The 20,715-nt window shown below is 38.2% G+C and overlaps 1 protein-coding gene across 1 annotated transcript in view; it reads left to right on the forward strand.

The window, feature by feature from the left end:
* Window positions 1-2,915: 2,915 nt before the first annotated feature.
* The window catches only part of prkdc (protein kinase, DNA-activated, catalytic subunit), a 33,230-nt gene continuing 15,430 nt past the window's right edge, over window positions 2,916-20,715 (forward strand). The window contains exons 1-47 of the mRNA XM_082162098.1: window positions 2,916-3,215; window positions 4,013-4,089; window positions 4,184-4,288; window positions 4,442-4,516; window positions 4,808-4,916; window positions 5,096-5,208; window positions 5,289-5,388; window positions 5,474-5,529; window positions 5,678-5,708; window positions 5,794-5,951; window positions 6,092-6,238; window positions 6,460-6,624; window positions 8,003-8,171; window positions 8,259-8,308; window positions 8,426-8,560; window positions 8,755-8,904; window positions 9,249-9,361; window positions 9,457-9,616; window positions 9,699-9,788; window positions 9,950-10,069; window positions 10,212-10,371; window positions 10,544-10,650; window positions 10,811-10,901; window positions 11,026-11,189; window positions 11,297-11,449; window positions 12,067-12,174; window positions 12,269-12,495; window positions 12,656-12,750; window positions 12,840-12,939; window positions 13,070-13,203; window positions 13,642-13,872; window positions 14,008-14,237; window positions 14,425-14,633; window positions 14,921-15,053; window positions 15,142-15,300; window positions 15,577-15,780; window positions 16,081-16,269; window positions 16,378-16,482; window positions 16,725-16,892; window positions 17,471-17,598; window positions 17,694-17,901; window positions 18,812-18,990; window positions 19,488-19,656; window positions 19,943-20,008; window positions 20,090-20,153; window positions 20,319-20,467; window positions 20,576-20,713. Coding sequence (XP_082018224.1) covers window positions 3,053-3,215; window positions 4,013-4,089; window positions 4,184-4,288; window positions 4,442-4,516; window positions 4,808-4,916; window positions 5,096-5,208; window positions 5,289-5,388; window positions 5,474-5,529; window positions 5,678-5,708; window positions 5,794-5,951; window positions 6,092-6,238; window positions 6,460-6,624; window positions 8,003-8,171; window positions 8,259-8,308; window positions 8,426-8,560; window positions 8,755-8,904; window positions 9,249-9,361; window positions 9,457-9,616; window positions 9,699-9,788; window positions 9,950-10,069; window positions 10,212-10,371; window positions 10,544-10,650; window positions 10,811-10,901; window positions 11,026-11,189; window positions 11,297-11,449; window positions 12,067-12,174; window positions 12,269-12,495; window positions 12,656-12,750; window positions 12,840-12,939; window positions 13,070-13,203; window positions 13,642-13,872; window positions 14,008-14,237; window positions 14,425-14,633; window positions 14,921-15,053; window positions 15,142-15,300; window positions 15,577-15,780; window positions 16,081-16,269; window positions 16,378-16,482; window positions 16,725-16,892; window positions 17,471-17,598; window positions 17,694-17,901; window positions 18,812-18,990; window positions 19,488-19,656; window positions 19,943-20,008; window positions 20,090-20,153; window positions 20,319-20,467; window positions 20,576-20,713 — 6,354 coding nt within the window. The 5' untranslated portion in view covers window positions 2,916-3,052. The remainder of the gene's footprint in view (window positions 3,216-4,012; window positions 4,090-4,183; window positions 4,289-4,441; window positions 4,517-4,807; window positions 4,917-5,095; window positions 5,209-5,288; window positions 5,389-5,473; window positions 5,530-5,677; window positions 5,709-5,793; window positions 5,952-6,091; window positions 6,239-6,459; window positions 6,625-8,002; window positions 8,172-8,258; window positions 8,309-8,425; window positions 8,561-8,754; window positions 8,905-9,248; window positions 9,362-9,456; window positions 9,617-9,698; window positions 9,789-9,949; window positions 10,070-10,211; window positions 10,372-10,543; window positions 10,651-10,810; window positions 10,902-11,025; window positions 11,190-11,296; window positions 11,450-12,066; window positions 12,175-12,268; window positions 12,496-12,655; window positions 12,751-12,839; window positions 12,940-13,069; window positions 13,204-13,641; window positions 13,873-14,007; window positions 14,238-14,424; window positions 14,634-14,920; window positions 15,054-15,141; window positions 15,301-15,576; window positions 15,781-16,080; window positions 16,270-16,377; window positions 16,483-16,724; window positions 16,893-17,470; window positions 17,599-17,693; window positions 17,902-18,811; window positions 18,991-19,487; window positions 19,657-19,942; window positions 20,009-20,089; window positions 20,154-20,318; window positions 20,468-20,575; window positions 20,714-20,715) is intronic.

Raw genomic sequence — 20,715 nt, forward strand, 5'->3', positions numbered from 1 at the left:
ATAAATCATACGCAGTGTCTCAGAACAAGCTTTTGCAGATTGTAGTTTTTGTGTCTCATTTCACAGGCCCCGCCCACGACTGCTGACAGTCTATTAGCATAGACCCCGCCCTGAGTGAGCAGTACACAGTCCAGACTATCTCCTCGCCAGAGCATTTAACAGAGGCATTCAATTAAGAAATGTTTTCTTATCAAAGCCACTAAAGTTATTCAGTCAAGAGCAGTGAGTGATTTTCTGTTTTTTTTCCCTTTTATTCGTATTAACAGCATAGCAGTATTTACTGTATATTACACTGCATTCACTTTAATACTCAGATCTAATATACACATGCTAATTCTTTACTTGCTGTTTACGTTCACTGACATAACGGACTGTGGTCATGTGAACCTTGTGTGTATTTGACAGTTTGAGGGCATATGAAAGAGAACTTAATACTCATGGTACACGCCGTCTGAGAGAGAGCTTTTGTCTATACTATAGGCTACATTGCACAAGTTAACATGTCGTGGCCACGACAAAACTAAGTGAACTGAACATGTTCCTTCCCGGTCATCGTATAATAAAATTATCTGTGGGGTATTTTGAGCTGAAACTTCACAGACACATTCTGGGGACACCTGAGACTTATATTACATTTTGTAAAAAGGAGCATCCCTTAGAATCAGGACATTTACAGTTTTGATAGGCTACTCTTATCTACACACAATTTGCAGTAATTGGTTGGAGGGGATACATCACACCTGAAATAATGCAGGTAATTTACAATAATACATAACTATATTATGTTGGCAAAATGTTCTTACATCCAAAAAATAAGATCCAACATTTTACAAATAAATAGAAAATAAAATAAATAGAGGTTAAAAAAAGAATAAAAACTACACAAGATTCAGTAAACATATTCATTCTTCTTTTCTGTGGAGCTTAAGATGAAAGAACAAGATCCATTGCTGGATGGTGACTACTGAATGAAGTTGACACTTCCTGTCACTCATGAAAAATATTTTAAATTATGTGTAGACATTAGCTCAATTGCTCTGTATGAGATGAGACAAGCTTTTTGAGACAATAAAACATAAATAGCCTACATGATTGGATTACAAAGGTAAATCAGCAGAATGTAAAAAGCAGTGTTTGTTTAAGGTTCAGTTTCAAGTGAAAATAAAAATATGAGTCAGAATTTCCTTTTATCCAATATCCTATTTCATGCACTTCTCAAAACAGAATGTGTGTGTGTGTGTGTGTGTGTGTGTGTGTGTGTGTGTGTGTGTGTGTGTGTGTGTGTGTGTGTGTGTGTGTGTGTGTGTGTGTGTGTGTGTGTGTGTGTGTGTGTGTGTGTGTGTGTGTGTGTGTGTGTGTGTCTGTGTTTGAATGTGTCTTACCAAAGTTTTTAAATTATATGCTTATCTCATTCATTTTCAACATATTTGTTATCAGACACATGCACATTTTGTCATCTCTTGCAACTGCACATTACTTTCTAATAAGAGATCAATATAAATATTGCTTTAACTTCCTCAAGAAGAAGCAGCTACTGCTGCACATCTAGTGTTCAGGCTCTTGGTATCCTGCTGCAATGAAGCAAAAATCAACCCTTCATTTGACTGTAGGCCATTTTTTTTTTCCTCATTTTCATCTTTATACAAGGAGCCTTGTCAAAGAAGCAGAAAATCCACCATGGGTAAGATGACAACTTGCAAATTAACTTGCAAAATCTACTCTTGAAGTCCATCTATTTACTTGGTTGAAATAATGATTAAAAGATCAGCTAATCTGTTTTCTTCAGTTTTTATCAGTTTGCAAAAGTCAAACAAAACATGATATAAAAAAAGTTTATAAAAATAAACTTATAAATAATGTGAATGATTGAATATGTTTATGATTAAATCTTTTTTTTTTCTTGCTATCTTTTTTCCTCATAATTTTGGGTCCACATCTTTGGCATTAGATGTACCGAATTCAGTGATGGATTATGATGAGGTGACGTCTGTGTCCAGCCATTTCAGTTAATGTCATAGACTACCCTTAGATAATTATCTCATAAGGATGTTTTTATGTTTGGAGTACTTCTGGTAAATGTGTTATCCAGGCTAGTGTGTTGTGGGTTTAAAAGCAGGAACACAGCTTTTGATTTCTCTGCTTTATAATAGCTGTCAGGCAACATGAATCTGTCTGGATCCAGTGATGACGCCGCTGTGGAGGAGACATTCATCACAGGACCTGAGCAACTAATGAAGGCTATTTAAATCTCTCTCTCTCACTTGATATCATCTAACAAATAGCTACGTTTAGGTAAAATAAATTAATCTTTTTTTCTGAAGTTATTTGCAGAGAAGAGGAGCCAAGACAGTTAAACCTTGTGAACATGATTGTCACACTGCCTGTCTGTAGGCTATTAAACATGTTTGGTTTTACATTGCATTATTCTTTAGTTTTAATGAGAACCAAATACTAACGTTAGGGGAACGTTGTTGCTTGCACCGTAAAACCAACTCCATGCCTTCATCAGATCTTTCCATCCATCTGCGAAAATTGGATATTGTCTTTGTATCTACTGTCCATATATTCATTTGTAATATATCAGAAAGATTTTTTTAATACCCAGACTGACTTAACAGGCCACTTTACCAAATTCTTTATTGTACACTCCACTGCCCCTTTGACTCAAAATGTAAATGTGCCTTTTCTGGTCATAGTAAAACAAATCTACCTGTCTATAAAGTTTCTTCCAGTATCAATAACAATAATGTGATATATAAAATAAAATCTTATTAACAAACTTGTGAATGATTATGAGGTTATTGGCGGAATAGCAAAACCTCATTCTGATTTATTTTGTTGCTCGCCAGACAACCACTCGAGGAATCAAACAGCGACATCCAGCGGGTGATAGAAGGTATTGTTCCTCCAGAGTGACGTGCTGCTCAAGCAGGAAGTGAACGTGTTCGCATGTGTTTGTGTTGTTCTGTTTTGCCGCCCTGAAGCAAACTCACATTATTTACATGAGCTGTCAACGTTGAATCATTTCTGATGTAAAAAACAGAGACAAAATATGTCTTCCGATACTTCTACGGTCGGAGGGATTCAGGGTTATCTCCTAAAGCTTCATTCATTATTTGGAGACACAGAGAACAGGAATGCTGCTATAGTCTGCCATGACATTATTGGAGACTTGGGGCAGGAATGCATGATAACTAAAAATCACAATGAACTGGGTAAGAACTTTTTCATGCAAAAAGCATTGCGTTGTGTTTATACAAAATGCAAAAACAAAATGTTTTTATCCATTACTTTTATGCCTATATTTGATACTTAAACAGAATCAGATTACAGTGGCACATGGAGCAGACTGACAGAGATTTGTAAATCGTAATGTTATTAATTAAGGATGAATAGCTGCATTCACATTAACTCTTATCCTATTGTTCAACAAAATAATGTATGCATATAAACTCACTATTAATAGATTGATGGACAGATAGCTAGATATTTTAAAGGGGAAATTAAAGTGCAAGAGCTGCCAGACAAAAATAAACAACTGTACCACACATCATAAAAAAAACAAAAAATAAACACAAGTTTATTCCCATATATAGAAGAATATGTGTATATTTGTTCAGGCAAGGGATGAGAAAGATATCTGCAATGAAAGATTTAGTCCGCCAACAAGCTCAAGTACAGTTGGCTACCAACAAGTACAGTCATTGGTAACTCTGAACAAAGATGATAGCTTGTTCAGTCTTATGGCAGAAAGCACAAGTGAACTTCCATAATGCTCCCTTTTGCACCAAGGAAGGACCATCCTATAGCTGAGGGTGCTCTGCATGCCAATGAACATTTCATGTAGAGGGTGATATATGTATTGTCCATGATAGTCATCAGTTTGTTTATCATTCTCTTTTCAACTGCCACCTCAAGTGGTTCAAGGCCAACCCAGAGGACCAAGCCTGCCTTTTTAATTATCCTGATGACAATTAATCTTGAAATATGTTCTAATGCTTTTCACTTTCAGTTTTACAGACATCTTTGCTTTTTGCAAAGGAAGAGGGATTGCTTAGCTTTCTCCGAAAGTCTCTCTCTAATGAAATGGTGAGAGGTGTTTATGGGCAAATTCTAATAATTATACATGTATTATTTAATTATAACATTATTACAAAGATATTGATCATACGTTTGTCCACAGCTCCGTGATACAAGAGTGGAGATTCTCAATTTCTTAGGGGCATTTCTACAGAGAATGTCAGTCACTGTCCGAGGATGGGAGAAGAACTATGCTGTCGACCTAAAGGTACCTTCAGCAGTCGGAAAATTTCTTTCTGGTTTGGCATCACATTTTAATGTGTATTTTTAAGGTTGACTAATTATATATGTCACCTTTGGTACCACAAATTTGCTGTATTTTGGCACATCTGAGTATTTTTTCCTCTCTCTGCATGGATAGGACATTTGTATGGTTGTCTACACAAAGGACAAAGCTGCAAAGTGCAGAAGCCCTGCTTTAGATCTCCTAATCAAAGTGAGTTCTATATACACACTGTTGACCTAGTGTATGCTGATACCTACCCAGACATGGCAACTTGCACTTACTGCAAGTCATTTAAAAACTCACTTGAGACTGGTGGCCAACCGTCTTGACATCTGCAAGGAGAACAATTTCCTTTGAATATCACAATACAAAGTAACGTTTAGCTTATTCTCACTTTTTAATTCTTACTTGGAGTCAGAGAATTATGAACGTGTCTGTGCTAATGACATATTTAGATTTTCACAGACAAACCGTGTTAACACATTTCAAAAATCTCTCTAGATACTGTATCTCACGAAAGACTCCAGCATCACCCAGGATCTCAAAGTTGGGGATATGTTCAACAAATTTTATGGAGAGTTATGTCAGAAGAATAAGATACCTGATACAGGCAAGTGAATAAATCATAAAAACATTAGGCTTATTGTGTCTCTTTAAATTTTGTTATGTAGCAAAACTATGTTGGCATTGCCACCAATCTTCAGATGACTGATTATGATTGCGTGTCAGAATAAAAACAAACACGTTATCACATATGCATTATTGAAATATCAAATTGACTTCCAACAGTGCTGGGTTGCATTTATGAACTTCTTGGAGTGCTGGGTGAAGTGCATCCCAGTGAGATGGTCAACAACTCTGAAAAACTCTACAAGGCCTACCTGGGTGAACTGAAAGGACAGGTAAAGGCGCCCTTCCGCATATGGATATGTGCTTTTATGTGCATGTATAAAATTGCCAAATGCTAAATCATGGTTTTCAGATGACATCTACTACAAAGGAGCCCAAACTTCCTGTTGTTGCTGGCTGCCTGAAAGGAATCACCGCTCTGATGGTGAACTTCACCAAATCAATGGAAGAAGGTGGGTGTGTGTTTGTGTAAATTTACTGTCCTGCACTGGTCTTAACCTAATTAAACGAATATGCTCACTGTTTTGCTTTAAACAGACCCGGTTACGTCAAAAGAAATCTTTGAATATGCGCTAAAGGCGATTTGTCCACAGGTAGGATTAATTAAGAGTGTTAACTTGGCAATAAAATTTAAAGCTGAATTGTTATTTTACTCTTTTGTATAGTACATGTGCAGCTCAGTTACATTTTCCATTAAGAGCTCCAAATAAATGCACTACTTCCTTTCTTATGTCTCTATAGACTGATATGAAACGATATGCAGTCATCTTTGGTAAGTGGAATTAGATATCAACATGTATTTTCACACCATAATGCCAATGTTGAACTCTTTCCTTGTCTTTTTTTACTCTTGACAGCCGGTCTCAAACTGTTTGCTAAGCACTCAAGCCAGTTCGGCAACTGTCTCATGGATCATTACATGTCTATCTTTGATGTCATGTCCAAACTTTGTGGACATATAAATGGAGAGCTTAAAAAGAGTAGTTACACAGCACTAGAGTCTTTCCTAAAACAGGTATTTTCTATTTATTGATTATTAAATGTATAAATAGTTTCATATTACCGGTATTATTATTTTTTATTTGTGTTGAGAGATGTTCAACTTGGTTATGATGACCATGATCTTTTCAAACTCTTCCTCTCATTGCTGTAAAGGTGGCTACTCTTGTGGCAGAGAACATTGAGTTGCACAAAAGCAAGCTGAAGTTCTTCATGCAGAAGTTCTGTGCTATCATCAGGACCATGGAATCCACTAATAAAGAACTGTCCATTGCTATCAGAGGATATGGCCTGTTTGCTGCGGTTGGTATCTGGACATTTTATTAGAATAAGAAGAATAGTCTATACTGTAATTAAAGTCTCATAGCAAGTCCACTTTTTTTCAATATCAGCAAAATATATCTGTTAAGTATTGCTGATTCTATTTGATCTAATTATTTTTCATTTGCACTAATGCAATTGTTTCTATTTCAGGCTAAATGAATGAGATTTTCTGACTGTGTTTTGTATTTGTTTGCCTTTAGCCGTGTAAGGTGGTGTGCCCTCGGGATGTAGATCTGATGTATACAGAGCTCATTCAGCGGTGCAAGCAGATGTACCTGACTGAGTCTGACCGGGAGGATGACAATGTCTACCAGCTGCCAAGCTTCCTCGACTCCATAGCTAGTGTTCTGATACACCTTGACCGGGTAAGATACATCTCCTTTACTATGAGCTGTGAATCACATTGTATATGATCTTATCTAGCTTTTGGTTTATCTAATCCATCAAACAAGTTGGTTAATTGGTATTTTATATCAATATTCAGTATTTAGGTAATTTAGGTAACTATTTTTAGTCCCCTCCTCTGCTCAAAGTGGCTACTTCATCAATTTAGGATAACAAAATTACTTTAAAGTGTCTCATGTCATCGAGTCAGATGAACATATGTATATATATATTTTTTATAAAATTTTCTAGATTATTTTAAGTCGTAAAGTGAGCAGGATATAATAAAATGTAACAATGGCTGCGACAGCCATATATTATGGTATTAAGTGGGGCAGTGGGTGCCTGAGCCCTCCCCTGCTCTACAGCACCCCACAATTTTCCAATGTAAATCAGTGGTGAAAAATGGAACTGCAGCACTCTCTAATTTTGAGCCATTGGGGGAGATTTCACACTGCCACACTTATTTTCATGTTACCTTATGTAAACCTTGCTCCAGACCAAGACGTTTCCAATCTGCTTCAGTGATGAGTATATTAGTCTTCATCAGATCAGTAAATAGTTGGCATGTCTGTTCTTCCTGGAGTAGCGTATCAAATTACGAAAATATTAATTATTTAAGTTAAAACGTGCTCATAGGAATAGCCTATATATAGTTCTGTTGTGTTTGCTTTATTTTTGTTCTGTCCTCACCAATATTCTGTAATATTCTAAAACAACATTCGGAGGCAATAAATCGTATATTAAAGGGATAGTTCACCCAAAAATGAAAATTATCCCATGATTTACTCACCCTGATGCCATCCTAGGTGTATATGACATATGATGTCTGGCGAAAGCTACTTATTTTAGATTATAAAGTTATAAATATAAATAAAAAATATTTTTTTTACAAAAACCCATGGCTTCACTTCAGAAGGCCTTTATTAACCCCCCGGAGCCGTGTGCAGTATTTTTTATCATGAATAGATGCGCTTTTTTGGGCTTCAAATTTTTTATAGCCATTCACTCCCATTATAAAGCTTGGAAGAGCCAGGACATTTTTTTATAAATCTCAGATTGTATTTGTCTGAAAGAAGAATGGCATACACCTAAGATGGCTTCAGGGTGAGTAAATCATGGGCTAATTAAAATTTTTAGAGTGCCACCATCAGGCTGAATAATGCAAGGACACCAGACCTCTGCCATAAGTTTACTGCGTGTTCAGCGATTACAATATAAAGCTTTAAAATGTTTATAATAAACTAGCTCGAAGACCCAGAATCTGCTCTACATAAATTTACTGTCAGGAGCCGCTACTGTTTGTTACCTTTAACCTTACCTAACAGATTCTATTGTAATTTCAATAACTGGTTGCAGATCCCTGAAGTGTACACTCCCGTGCTAGAGCGCCTCCTTGTGGTTCAGATGGACAGCTTCCCTCAGTACAGCCAGAGAATGCAGTATGCCACCTGCCGCTCCATCATCAAGGTGTTTGTTGCCATGGCAGTTCGAGGTCCTGTCCTGTGGAGTTTCACTAGTTCTGTGGGTAAGGATGAGCTGGAGGTTAGCTTGCCTGATCTGATTCTAGGTTAGTTTTTACCAGCGCTTACACTCTTCATTTCTTCAACAACAGTTCACCAAGGCCTGATCAGAGTGTGCTCTAAGCCGGTTCTTCAGTCAGAAGTAAGTGTTTTAGATAAAAGTGCTGATCTTTTTGCTTTTTTTGCTTTTTTTTTTTGTTTAAATTATAATTATCATGAAATCTAAATGTCTAAGTGGTACATATTTATTCACCGTCAGGAAGGGAGCATTCATTCCGGTGGTTCTCAAGCTGAGGAGGATTCCACCCTGGTGCGCTCTGGGAAATGGAAAGTTCCTTCCTCTAAGGACTACCTTGACCTCTTTAAAGGGCTTCTGGACTGTGAAAACTTTAAAGTAAGAAATTAGATGTTTATTTGATGAACACAGGTTTAATTTAATTATCTAGTTACGGTAATGGTTTAATTTGTTAGTATTTTAATGATGTATTATTGGGTTTGAATGTGACCATGTAATCATAAAAGCTGTTGAATCTAGATTAAAGCAGATTAATCTAATGTCTGAACTGATCTAATTTGCTGTGATTGTAGGACACAGGATTCATGGATGGAGCTCCAGCTGCCAAGAACTACAACCTGAGAGACATAAACCGACACTTATACGATGCACTGGTTCAGTCAGTCATGAAGATTTTGGAGAAACTTGATCTTTCCGTGCAGAAAGTCAATGCAGCAGATGAGGTAATGTTGCAGTGCTGCACCTTGAATGGATAGTAAAAATGTGGGTAGTTAAAGAAACGGAGCAGAAATAAAAAACAAAAAACATCATTTATTTTCAATAAGTTATGTACAGGAATTCCAAATGGATGATTTAAATGATCATGAACCTGGAAAAACCGTGGCAATAATTTACGGTCCCCCAATTCTTCCTCACTAAATGGTGCTCACAGTATTTCTGAAGACTTTAGAGGAAATGTTTGTGTGTGTACTAAAGCAGTACATATAAGAAATAAACTTGAAACACAAATGTTAGATGTTAACAAATGTTATGGCCAGTTTTGTAAAGTATTTCTTCTTTTCCTCAGGCCCAGAGTGAAGCAAGTGCTGGATTTATGCCTTCATCTGACCCCACAGCAAACCTGATACCCAACAAACCCAAAGACTTTATTGCCTTTATCAACTTGGTTGACTTTTGCAGGTGGCAAAACTTTTTTTTTTTCTATTGGTAATGTCAGAAATCAATCAAACAAACAACAAATCTTATTTGCGCCCTTATTGTTATCTTCTCTATAGTGACTTATTGCCTTCAAGAAATCCTGAGTATTTTGCCCAGTGGATGTACCCCCTGTGTCACGAGCTCATTCTGCAATCAATACGTTTCCCTCTGGTCAGCGGCTTTTATAAGCTCCTCTCCCTCTCTATGAGCATTGCCAAGAAAATCCACTATTTTCAGGTAATACACACTCTCCATCACATTAACTCCTCAATTTAATGTGTTGATAAACCTTGACAAAACCAGTATCTTTTGCTTATAGGACCTAAAACAAGGGCCTAAAAGTGTTGGTGGTGGAGGCTTCACCATGGAGAATGCCTGTTTTTCGCTCCTTGCAAAGTTTGGAAAGGAGGTGACCTTTTGACCCTTTTCGTCACTTTATTTCTGTGATAGATGCTTGAACATTGCAGTCAGCTTTGTGTTTCATTCATCAAAGTATTTTCTTTCTGGTCATATTGTTGTGTATGATGAATGTGATGATTTGAAGGGCGAAAGTTTTTGTTATTTCCTCAGGTTTGTGTACGTATGAAACAATATAAAGACGAGCTACTGGCTGCCTGTCTGATGTTCACCCTCTCTCTTCATCCTGACATGGTGGCTCTGGATATCAAGGCATATATACCAGCTCTGCAGGTTAGGAAAGGGAAGCAAATGGGCAATTTTGGGATTATCAACATTCTATTTTTTCATTTACAGTAAATAGCAATCACATTCTAAAGTGATTAAGTAACACAAATTGAAGCATGATCATCTGTTTTCATTGTTTTGTTTGAAGGCTGCTCTGCATCTGGGTTTGAGTCATGCTCCTCTAGCCAAAGCAGCGCTGGATGCTCTGGAGTCCTGGTCTTCTCTGATCCCTTCTGCCATCATGCAGTCGCACTACGCAGACATACTGCCACATTTAGATGGCTACCTCAAAACAACCAGTAACTCTGGTCAGTTATTTGTAACCTCATCATATTTATCTTAAATACTTTACTGACAAAGAAATGGTCACTGGTTACTATTCTCTCTAAATATACTACTTGGATATCTAAGGGTCAGTGATTATTATCAAATTCCTTTATTAGCTGATTGTTTTTTATTTGTTTTTTATCATTCAATTAGAACAAGATGACGGCAATATGGAAGTGACGTTTGTGTCAACGGGAAGTTCAAAAAGTTATGGAAAAGTCATGATGAGGCTCCTGAAGAAATCAAAGCACTTGTCTGTGGTAATTAGATTGATTTGTTTGCCATATTTTGATTTTGTCTGTGTAATTGATTCTGTGATGTAACTGTGTTACATACTGTGAATCTGTGATTCTGATAATATAATATGTACGTAACTGCATGCACACAGTGTCCTGATCATGTTCCTGTGGTCTCTGTTAGGGAGATGAGTCTCCGATTGCTGCTGTGAGACGCAGGGTGGTACGTCTGCTTGGACACTTGGGAGGACAGCTCAACAGGAGCCTTGTGACAGGTTATTTTGTTTCTGCTGCTATTAAATAAATTAGTTATTGGCTTTTTTTAAAAGGCAGTACTTGTTAATTTTGCTTGCTTCTTTTTAAGCTTTATATATTGCATTTTCTCATATCTAACCCCAGCTGTTTCTGCGGAGGACATGATGAAGCGTTTTGTGGCATGGGACTGTGAGAAGAGGCTGAGTTTTGCTGTGCCTTTTAAAGACATAAAGCCTGTGATCTACCTGGACTCCTTCCTGCCAAGGGTCACAGAGCTCGCACTGTCCTCCAGTGACAGACAAACTAAAGTAATCATAGTCAAATTTTCTTGTCATTGTTGATTAAAGTTTATTAACATTTTGTTTATTCACCCAATAAATTGAGGCTGAAAGTGATAATTCTGTCTGGTGTGTAGGTTGCAGCGTGTGAGCTTCTGCACAGTCTGGTCATATACATGGTGGGTAAAGGAGCCCAGATGACAGAAGATGACAAATCTGCTCCTCCCATGTACAACCTACACAGAAAAGTCTTTCCTGTTCTTCTACGCCTGGCCTGTGACGTCGACCAGGTCTTAATGTGTGCCCTTTAAATATGATGAAGAGAATAAAAATTTCATTTGACAGTCAGGTTTTCTAATGTAACATAGTTTTTGTCCTTTATCAGACACTGTGAAGCAGTGGTTCTCAACCTTATGTAGACCAAGATATTTCCTCTGTTACTTCTCCTATAATGATGACAAAGGAACTAGAATTTTCAATGGATTAAGATAATTAACCCAGTAATGAGTCAAGAAGTTTCAGTGACGTTTTTTCAATAAAAACAGCAGTTGTTCACGGTATAATTTAAAATAAAAAACAGTGTCAGTTTACACATTTCATACCTGGATTTTTAATTTTTTTTATTTAAAAGTTAAGTTAGATTATTTACAGCAAGTTATTTATTTAATTGTTCAAAAAATATATATAAAGTAATATTTAATGAATGGATGATTCATTTAAAAAAAAAAAAATCAAGTCATCTCGTAGTCCCCTTGGAAATTTGATGAGGCCCCCTAGTGCCCCCCGACCCCCTGGTTGAGAATCACTTAAAGTTCATAGTTTCATGTCCACTTTTTGTCCACTTTAATCAGTCTCTGTCAGTCATGTGTAAGTTTGACAAACATGGAAACTTTGACAACTTCTTCAGGTGACGAGGCAGCTGTTTGAACCTCTGGTGATGCAGCTTATCCACTGGTTCACTAACAACAGAAAGTTTGAAAGCCAAGACACAGTGGCGGTTCTGGAGGCCATTTTGGCAAGTAAACTCCTTCAGTAGACACACTTTATTTTATTCAAAATTGAGTTTGCCGTCTATAAACGAGGGCTGTTAATCTGTTTGGGCTGCACAGGATGGAATTGTGGATCCGTTAGACAGCACCCTCAGAGACTTCAGTGGCACCTGTATCCAGGAATTTGTCAAATGGTCCATTAAACAGACCACACCCAAACAGCAGGAAAAGAGCCCAACCAACACAAAATCTCTCTTCAAACGTATCTACAGCCTGGCCTTACACCCCAACGTCTTCAAGAGGCTTGGAGCTGCGCTTGCCTTTAACAGCATGTACAGACAGTTCAGGTCAGTGTGGGATGAGCAGAAGAGCTCATTAGATGGGCTACGTACAGCCTCTCAACATTTCAGCAATAATCTATGCCATCTTGAGTGAATGCAAGAAATCTGTAGCGAATGAAAATGGTATTTATGCAGATGTTTATCCAAATATTGTTTTGTTTCTCAGAGAAGAGAGCTCTTTGGTGGAGCAGTTTGTTTTTGAGGTGCTGGTGGTGTTTGTTGAGAGTCTGGCTCTGGCCCACTTTGATGAGAAGTCCCTGGGTAAGACTAGACATATTCTCTTCATCAATATGTCCTGTTTGATACTCATGACTATGATCTATCCTGTCATATTGTTATTTTCTACACAGGAACTGTCCAACAGTGTTGTAGTTCCCTGGATCATCTGATGAGAATTATCAAGCACAAGGCAGACTCGCTCAATAAGAATACCAAGAGACGCATACCCAGGTACACACACATTTGATTAGGATATTATTCTTAACTTCCCTTAATTCACATTTGTAACGTGAGTAAAGTGAACATTATGTGTCTGTGTTGTAACAAACTGACAGAACTGCATTTTCTACTCTTTCCGCAGAGGATTCCCTCCAAACCAGTCAGTGTGCTTGTCAGATGTAGTCATGTGGCTGCTGACCCAGTGTGGAAGACCACAGACTGAGTGCCGACACAAAAGCATGGAGCTCTTCTTTGAACTTGTGCCTCTGCTTCCCGGTAACCGGCAGGATATTTATAATGAAGGCAGCACAGTGATTTAATTGCCATTCAGGGACTCTCCTCTTCAAAGACATTTCAATCTCCTTCTTCAGAATTTGAACATAACATGAATTGACCAAATCAACTTGAAATTAACAACTGTAAAAATATTCACTGGTAGCACAGGGATTCTTTTTGACCAATCTCAGAATTTCACTAAGCAGACAATATGTCCAGAATTATTTACTGTGGTTTTAATTAAATGGTATAGGAAAGCTTGGTCCAATAAATAGTGTAAAAATGCCTTTTGTGATTTAGGTCATTTTGCACCTCTAGGATCGTATTAGAATTGCATATCAGAATGATTACTAAGATTATTGAGAAAAACATAACACATTTTTATTCAATATGACTGCACAGTTTCTTTAAAATGTCTCTCTTTTCTTCTTTTGACAGGTAAAGCATCTCCTGCGGCGTGGCTGGACGAACAGGTGAAGCAGCGTGGTCCAGGTTTTCTCGTTTCGTGTTTGGAGGGAGGCGGTTTACTCTCCCAGCCTACTTTGAGAGAGGTTGAAGCCCCCTTCAGCATCAGAGGCACCTTGCAGTGGATGGATCTACTGCTGGCTGCTCTTGACTGCTACAGCACCTTCACAAAACTGCACTGTGTGCAACCCCAGAGGATCCTGGGTGGGTGAATCCACACCATGAATTACCTCAACTTAAGATGCAGAACTAAAATCTTCTCATATCCGTGAAATAATCGGTATCTGTCGAATTATTGCTAATAGCTTCTTTGTTTCTCCCATTCCTCTCCGCATCCAGGCACTGGTGAGAAGTCCAGCTTTTTGCCAGCTGTCCGTTTCTTCCTTACAGAGCTGTCCATGCAGGACGTTCAGGCTGCCAGAGCTTGCTTCAGAATAGGTAATGCAGGTCAGTCACACTTAAGCCCTCGTGAGACAGAGCAGTACAACTACAGCAAGTGCTCCATCATTGTCCGAATGCTGGAGTTCTCCACCATGGTACTAAAGAAATGTCCACAGGATCTCTGGAAGGTAAGATCTATGTTGCCTGTATATTTCAGGGGAAATGTAATAAATTGAAAAAAGGTTGAAATAGTATTTTATGATCTTATTTACTTTTGTTCTAAGAGTCTACCTGCCAAACGCTCTAGTGAACCTACCAGAATCTACAAAGTAAAAAAAAGCTTTTGACGCTTTAACTTTTTCACTTTCTCTTTAGTTAATGGAGCAGGATTTTTTCAACACTTCCTTCTTCACACTGGTGGCGCTGACGGTGTGTGAGCCCTCTTCCATTGGGTTCAACATGGCTGATCTAGAAGTGATAACTCAGCTGCCAGAAGTGTGCGCTCCTTTGCTTAAAGTTTTGGCATCAACGCCTTACAGGACACAAGTGGAGAGCAGCATTAGGAAGAGAATAACCGTACAGAGGTCTGCTTAATTTGTATTTGGTTTCAGTGAATTATTCATACATAGTTATAAAGTTATGTTTACACCTAGATACTCCGACACGTTGCGCAGTGGTGCTCAAAAGTTTAAATCCAGTTTGTATTTTTTCCTGATTCCATTACACCTCCTATTTCCTAACGTCTCAACGTACATTTGTAGAAAGGCTATAAACTGTGGTTACAGTTGCAGTGATTTGGAATGTTGTTTTTACTGATTTTAGTGATTGAAGTAAATCGTTTTTATGTGTGTGTCTTGATTGTTCTGGACAGTGTGGAGGAGTTGTGTGCAATTGATCTGTATGAGGCAGACACCAGAGACAGCCATGCTAGCATGCATCTTTTACTCTCAGCCTGTAAGCAGCTTCACCAGTCTGGGCTGCTCAACTCTGTTCTGCACAGTCAGGTACACACTGCTCAAATCAACGTTATTGTAATTCTGTTCAGTCTATGTAATAGTTACATTGACTTGGGTTGGGATGTGTTCTCTGTAGGATGCTGGTTTCGGTCACTCTCTGGGCTCCAAACTTCTCACTAGTGTGTATAAAAGCATAGCTCCTGGAAATGAAAGGAAGTCTCTGCCCTCCTTGGATGTTGGCAGCAGGAAATTGGCTAACAGTCTTGTGCAGTTGGCGTTCTGTTTGGGAAATCAGGTAAGTGGTTTGAATTACTGGGAAGGACTAAAGCTGGGAACACATTACAAGACTGTCAGGCCGATTATGAATGTAATTTGGTTGTGACGACTGATCATGCCCAAACAGACCGGGTCTGTTCCAGTTGGTCTCAGTCGGGGTTTACAAGCCGTGTAGTGTGCAGAGTCTGAAGATTCTAGTCTTATCATTTAAGAACCAGCCGTAAGACATTGAAGATCACAGAATGTTCATGTTCAACCTTGAAACCGGTCTTTTTTGTTTCCCTAAACAACTCAGAGTGAACAGACGGTTGACCTTTTGCTGAACACCATTACACTCTCCGTCCCTCTCTCTGGCAGTCTGAATCCTCACTTCCTCAGCTTCTCTCACGGAGAGTACTTCTACAGCCTCTTCCAGACATCTCTGAATACTGAGTTACTCCGCAGTGTGGAGTGCACAGTGCCGCTGCTGCTGGCTGCAGCCAACCAGAACCCCAGCATGGTGAGGCGTCAAACTAGACTGGGCTACGTTTCCTAAAAGCATTGCTAGCCTATGTAAAATGTAGAAACCACTGGCCCCAGTGGTATTTATGATCCAGCCAGATCAACGGTGCTTTCGAGAAGTGCATCTCTGGTAAACAAAAACACCAGCAGGATAAAACTCTAGTTTCTCTGCACGTATTTTGACTGAACCTAACCAACTTGATTGGTTAGACAAATAATACAAATGAGTCCTAGATGTTTTACCATTTTCTCCATAAGCACTGAAATCTGAAGTTTTCCTGTCCAACTGTCTTTTTAGGTTAGTGTGTTGCTGAACGGCATGTTGGATCATAGTTTCCGTGAGCGTTCTGTCAGAAAGTCCCAAGGCTCACAATTGGCTGAACAGGTGCTGAAGGAGTGGGATTTACTCAGGCCATGGTGGGAGGGTCCTGCAGCCTCACCAGAGAGCAAAACTTCAGTCCTGTCATTGCTCGCCAAAGTGCTCCAGGTACCACATACTCAATAATACTTTATTTTCTGTGCATTGTGAAGAGCTAAAATGGTTACATGAATGGGAATTTCAGGAGTAGATTTTAAGATTTCGTTTTTTCTGCAGATAAATTCCTCTGTATGCTCCAATACAGATCACCCAGCATTCAATGCTGTGTTCACCACTTTCACTGCTCTTCTCACAGATATATCTATGCCATTAAATCTCAAGGTAATCTTTTCCAATTTTTAGCAGTCAAATTTTAATTTACTCTGTACTTTGCAAATATACATGACAATCTGCACCAGTTGTACATTATAGTCTTCTCTTATTCTTGTAGTGGCATTTTTATTTTTTACATTGACACTGTAATATGGTAAAGACCAAAGCTAAATCTGGAAACAGTGCATGTTTGTGGCATTTGGCAAATGGAGTCTATATTAATTTCTTCATGTCTTTCTCTCTGTGATTAGAGCCAGGCTCTGATCATGCTGCCCTTCTTCACTGCATTACCCAGCATGCCACTGGAGGAGCTCAGGAGGGCTCTGGAGACGCTGGTGGCTACACATTTCCCTATGCAGTCAGATGAATTCCCCCGGGGATCACTTCAGTGCAACAACTACATGGACTGCATTCGCAAAGTGAGATGCTTAAACTGGATATTCATTTTTAGTATATTATAATCTTTCATTTCAGAGGTGGCCATATCTTTTCAAAAAGTATTCTTTTGCTCCTAATTTCACCTGCTATAATTTCCATTGAATGTACTTTGGAAACTAACTCTAACCAATCTTTTTAACTCAAACCAATCAATTTAAAACTCTGGATTCTTGACTTCTTAAAAATCATATTGCTTTAAGTGCTGTAATTTTCGATATTTAAAATAAATATAACTAATTTTTGTTAAGTAACATAGGTCCTATACCCAAGACTATATTTTGCATCTTTATTTTATTTGGTTTCTTAAAGATTTGTTATATTATCAGTTTTTTTGTTGTTGTTTTTTTACAAGTGTACATTTTTTTATTATCCTCACAAGTTATCTACTCCGAAGACTATGGATACTGTTTCACTTTTACAATTTCATTATACCTTGCTTAATCAGTAATTTAAATAATTTTTTTTAAATAAGGTAAATCTGGAGTGAACAGGGAGAACATAAAAAAAGTATCTTTTATGTTAAATGATAATAATTAGTCCTTCATTTTGGTAACGCCAGTTTTTAGAGGCCCTGCAGCTGTCTCAGAGTCCTGTGTTATTGAAGCTCATGGCTAGAGTTCTGTGCCGGGATAAAAAACATATCATGGAGGAACTCTTTCAGACCTGCTTTCAAAAGATTGCTCGCCAGTAAGTACCAAACATTCCTGTTTATGTGTCTATTATTTAAAGTTCATAGATTTATTTCTAAAATGCATTTGTTGCATATTATTTCTCTATATCAGGTCCCAGTTGGAAAGACAGGTTCTTCTCCTCAGCACTATCTACCAGTCATTTCAAGCCAAAGATGTTCCTTCAAACTCCATGCTCATGGGTCTTATAGACAGAGTCCTTCTACTACTGGCCTCTTACTGCAGCCCTCAGGCACTCTCTCAGTTCTTCATTACTAATATTGCTGAAATCATGTCTACTCTACAGGCACGCTTCACTAAGGTGAGTATACTGTACTTAAAACGATTCAGATGCGCTCAAAACTAATGATAGGCGCTTAACTTTGCAAATCATTTGTTTCAAAACAGTTATTCGGAGCGCGTTACAAACTGCCAAAGTCACATGATTTCTGTAAACGAGGCTTCGCTACGTCATAACAGTTCTGAAATGTTTAGAAATTTCAATAGTTCGCCGCTAGGGGATGTTCTATAGGGGGTAATTTCTGTAAAATGTCTGGTTTTTACCTGATCTTGAATCAGTCTTATACATTTTTATACATTTAATAACACATTAGTATAAAATAAAGCAAGAGTTGTAGTTAATAGTCTTTTATTGGCCTGATTAACCAAGCTCTCCATAAAAAAAAACCCATTACAACCATAACAATTTAACAAAACAACACATATCATAAAAACACTTGATATTTAAAGGCAAGGTAAGCAATTTCGGAGTGGCTAGTAATAGAAGCTTTAAAAGCATAAGATCCCACCCTCCCTTCAGAAGACATGAATGCACACAGCAGATTCTGCAAAGTGTCACGAAACGAGTGACGGCGTTAAATTATTAATAATGAACGTAAACAACTTACTGAGCTCTAGTTGACAGGTTATGTTGTTAATTGTACTTAATAGATTGCACTTTCAAAAAACCATTTGCATTTAGTGTGTAAAAAGTGTTTTACGCTTGTTTGAGCTGATTTTTTTGCTACATTTACACCGTTCTGACCAGCAGAGGTCATCAGCATGTGGCAATTCGAACGCTTTGAAACACTGAATCATTTTGCAAAGCAAATGATTCAATTGGTTCAAAGTTTTGAAAAGCTTTTTTTCCTCCCATCACTATTCAAAACATGTTTTTTGTCTTTTCACTCATTCATTCTGCTATTGTGTCTTTCCTGTCATATGTCCTCCAGTCTGTGGAGTCAGTGTTTGAGAGTCAGATTATGATGAAGATTGGCTGTTGTAAGCTGTTGGAGGTGTTATACTCTCGTCTGCCTAAAGAGGAAGTCTATTCTAAAAACTCTGCTATCAACCAGGCCTTCTGTGGCACTGGCGGTGCAGAAGGCAACGAGCTTTCCAAGAACCTCCTCAAGTATGTTGAGTGATATGACAATTTTCTTTTTTTACCTTCAAGAGCATATGGTCACACTTTATATGGTCAGCTGATTAAGTGTTATTAACACTCTTGTGCCCCTTTGATGTTACCAAAGGAATAGTTTTCTACAGAATTCCTTAGACTGGAACACAATTTTTTTTTTTTTTTTATAAAGTCCTTAAAGTCAACATGAAGTTAAAATTGACAATTCTTAATTATTTATAGAGTATTGCAGTGTATTGGAGGAGAGAGAGGTACAAGATTGGGAAAGGACCACAAGCCGGGACCCGAACTTGGGTCGCCCGAAGTGCTGTTGCGCTATATGTCGGTGTGCAAGGCTATGGCTCCGACATTATAAATGCTTTATCTGTGTTTTAAAAACTTTAACTTCCACTTTCCCTCGCAACTGCATTTCTTCAGTCTTGGGAATTCTGGAGCAAACTGCAAAAATGCCATAATAAAGTAGAATTTCTGATCAATACAATATATGTCAGATTGTGTTTTGAGGCCTTCACTGAGAACATGGCAGGAGAGACAGTCCTGCTGGAGCTGAGGAGACAGTATCACTGTGCTGCTTATAACTGTACCATCGCCCTGATCAGCTGCAGCTTCAACGAGACCAAGTTCTATCAGGGCTTCCTCTTCACTGAGAAACCTGACAAGGTCTGTTACTGCGAGAAAAAAAAACTCAATACGTATTGTGTACAAGCAGTTCATAATTCATGATAATTCATTAATTTTTTTTTTCCATTTATTAATGTATGGTATTTGTTCACTTACCATTTATGTTCTTGGCAGCCTAGTTTATCAAATAACCATAAAAATGACTCTTTCTGTTGGTCACCATGTTACATAAGAAAGGCACACACACATTCCTAGTGAAACAGACTCTCTCTGATAGAAGTATAACCTTTTCTGTAGGTGAATTTTGTCATTTGATATTTTCCAGAATCAGTTCATATTTGACAACCTTATTGATACACAAAGGGTGTACAACTTTCCTATAGAGATTGATGTAAGTAAAGCTCTTAAACATATAATATGATATTTGTACTTGTTTTGTGTTGTTTGGTATCATGTTTCCTTGCATTTACAGGTCCCTATTGAGAGGAAAAAGAAATATGTCATGATCAGGAAAGAAGTGAGTGGAGAAAACGGAGGTGAGTTGACTGAGATATTCACAAGCTTTTTTAACAACTGCATGTTTACAAAGATAAATGCCATCCACTAATATTCATGAAAATGCTGTTGTTGTCGTCATGCATATTCCTTGTAAAGCAGTGCTGGCTGCCATCTGCTCTCTTAAAACTCTTGTTCTTTTTCAGATGCCCCTGTATACCTCTCCTCCCAGTCCTACATGGCAGACAGCAGTCTCAGTGAGGAGATGAGTCAGTTTGACTTCTCCACTGGAGTTCAGAGCTTCTCCTACAACTCCCAGAATCCTTCAGGCGAGAACAGCTCCAGCAGGACTCGAGTAGGTCCTTCTGTAGTAGTTTTCTATGAAATAGAGGTCATCCGTTTCAGAATATTATCTCTAAGATTATATAATAAATATTTTATGAATAACTGTCTGCATTATTAGGAGCGTAGGGAGGTTGTGTCTCAAGATGAGACTGTGGAGCTGGAGATGGATGAGCTGAATCAACATGAGTGTATGGCCAATATGACGGCACTACTGCACCACATGCAAAGGAACAACATTACCCCTAAAATAGAGGAGGT

This window comes from Leuciscus leuciscus, assembly GCF_965113295.1.
Source record: "Leuciscus leuciscus genome assembly, chromosome: 2".
NCBI classification, from domain to species: domain Eukaryota; kingdom Metazoa; phylum Chordata; class Actinopteri; order Cypriniformes; family Leuciscidae; genus Leuciscus; species Leuciscus leuciscus.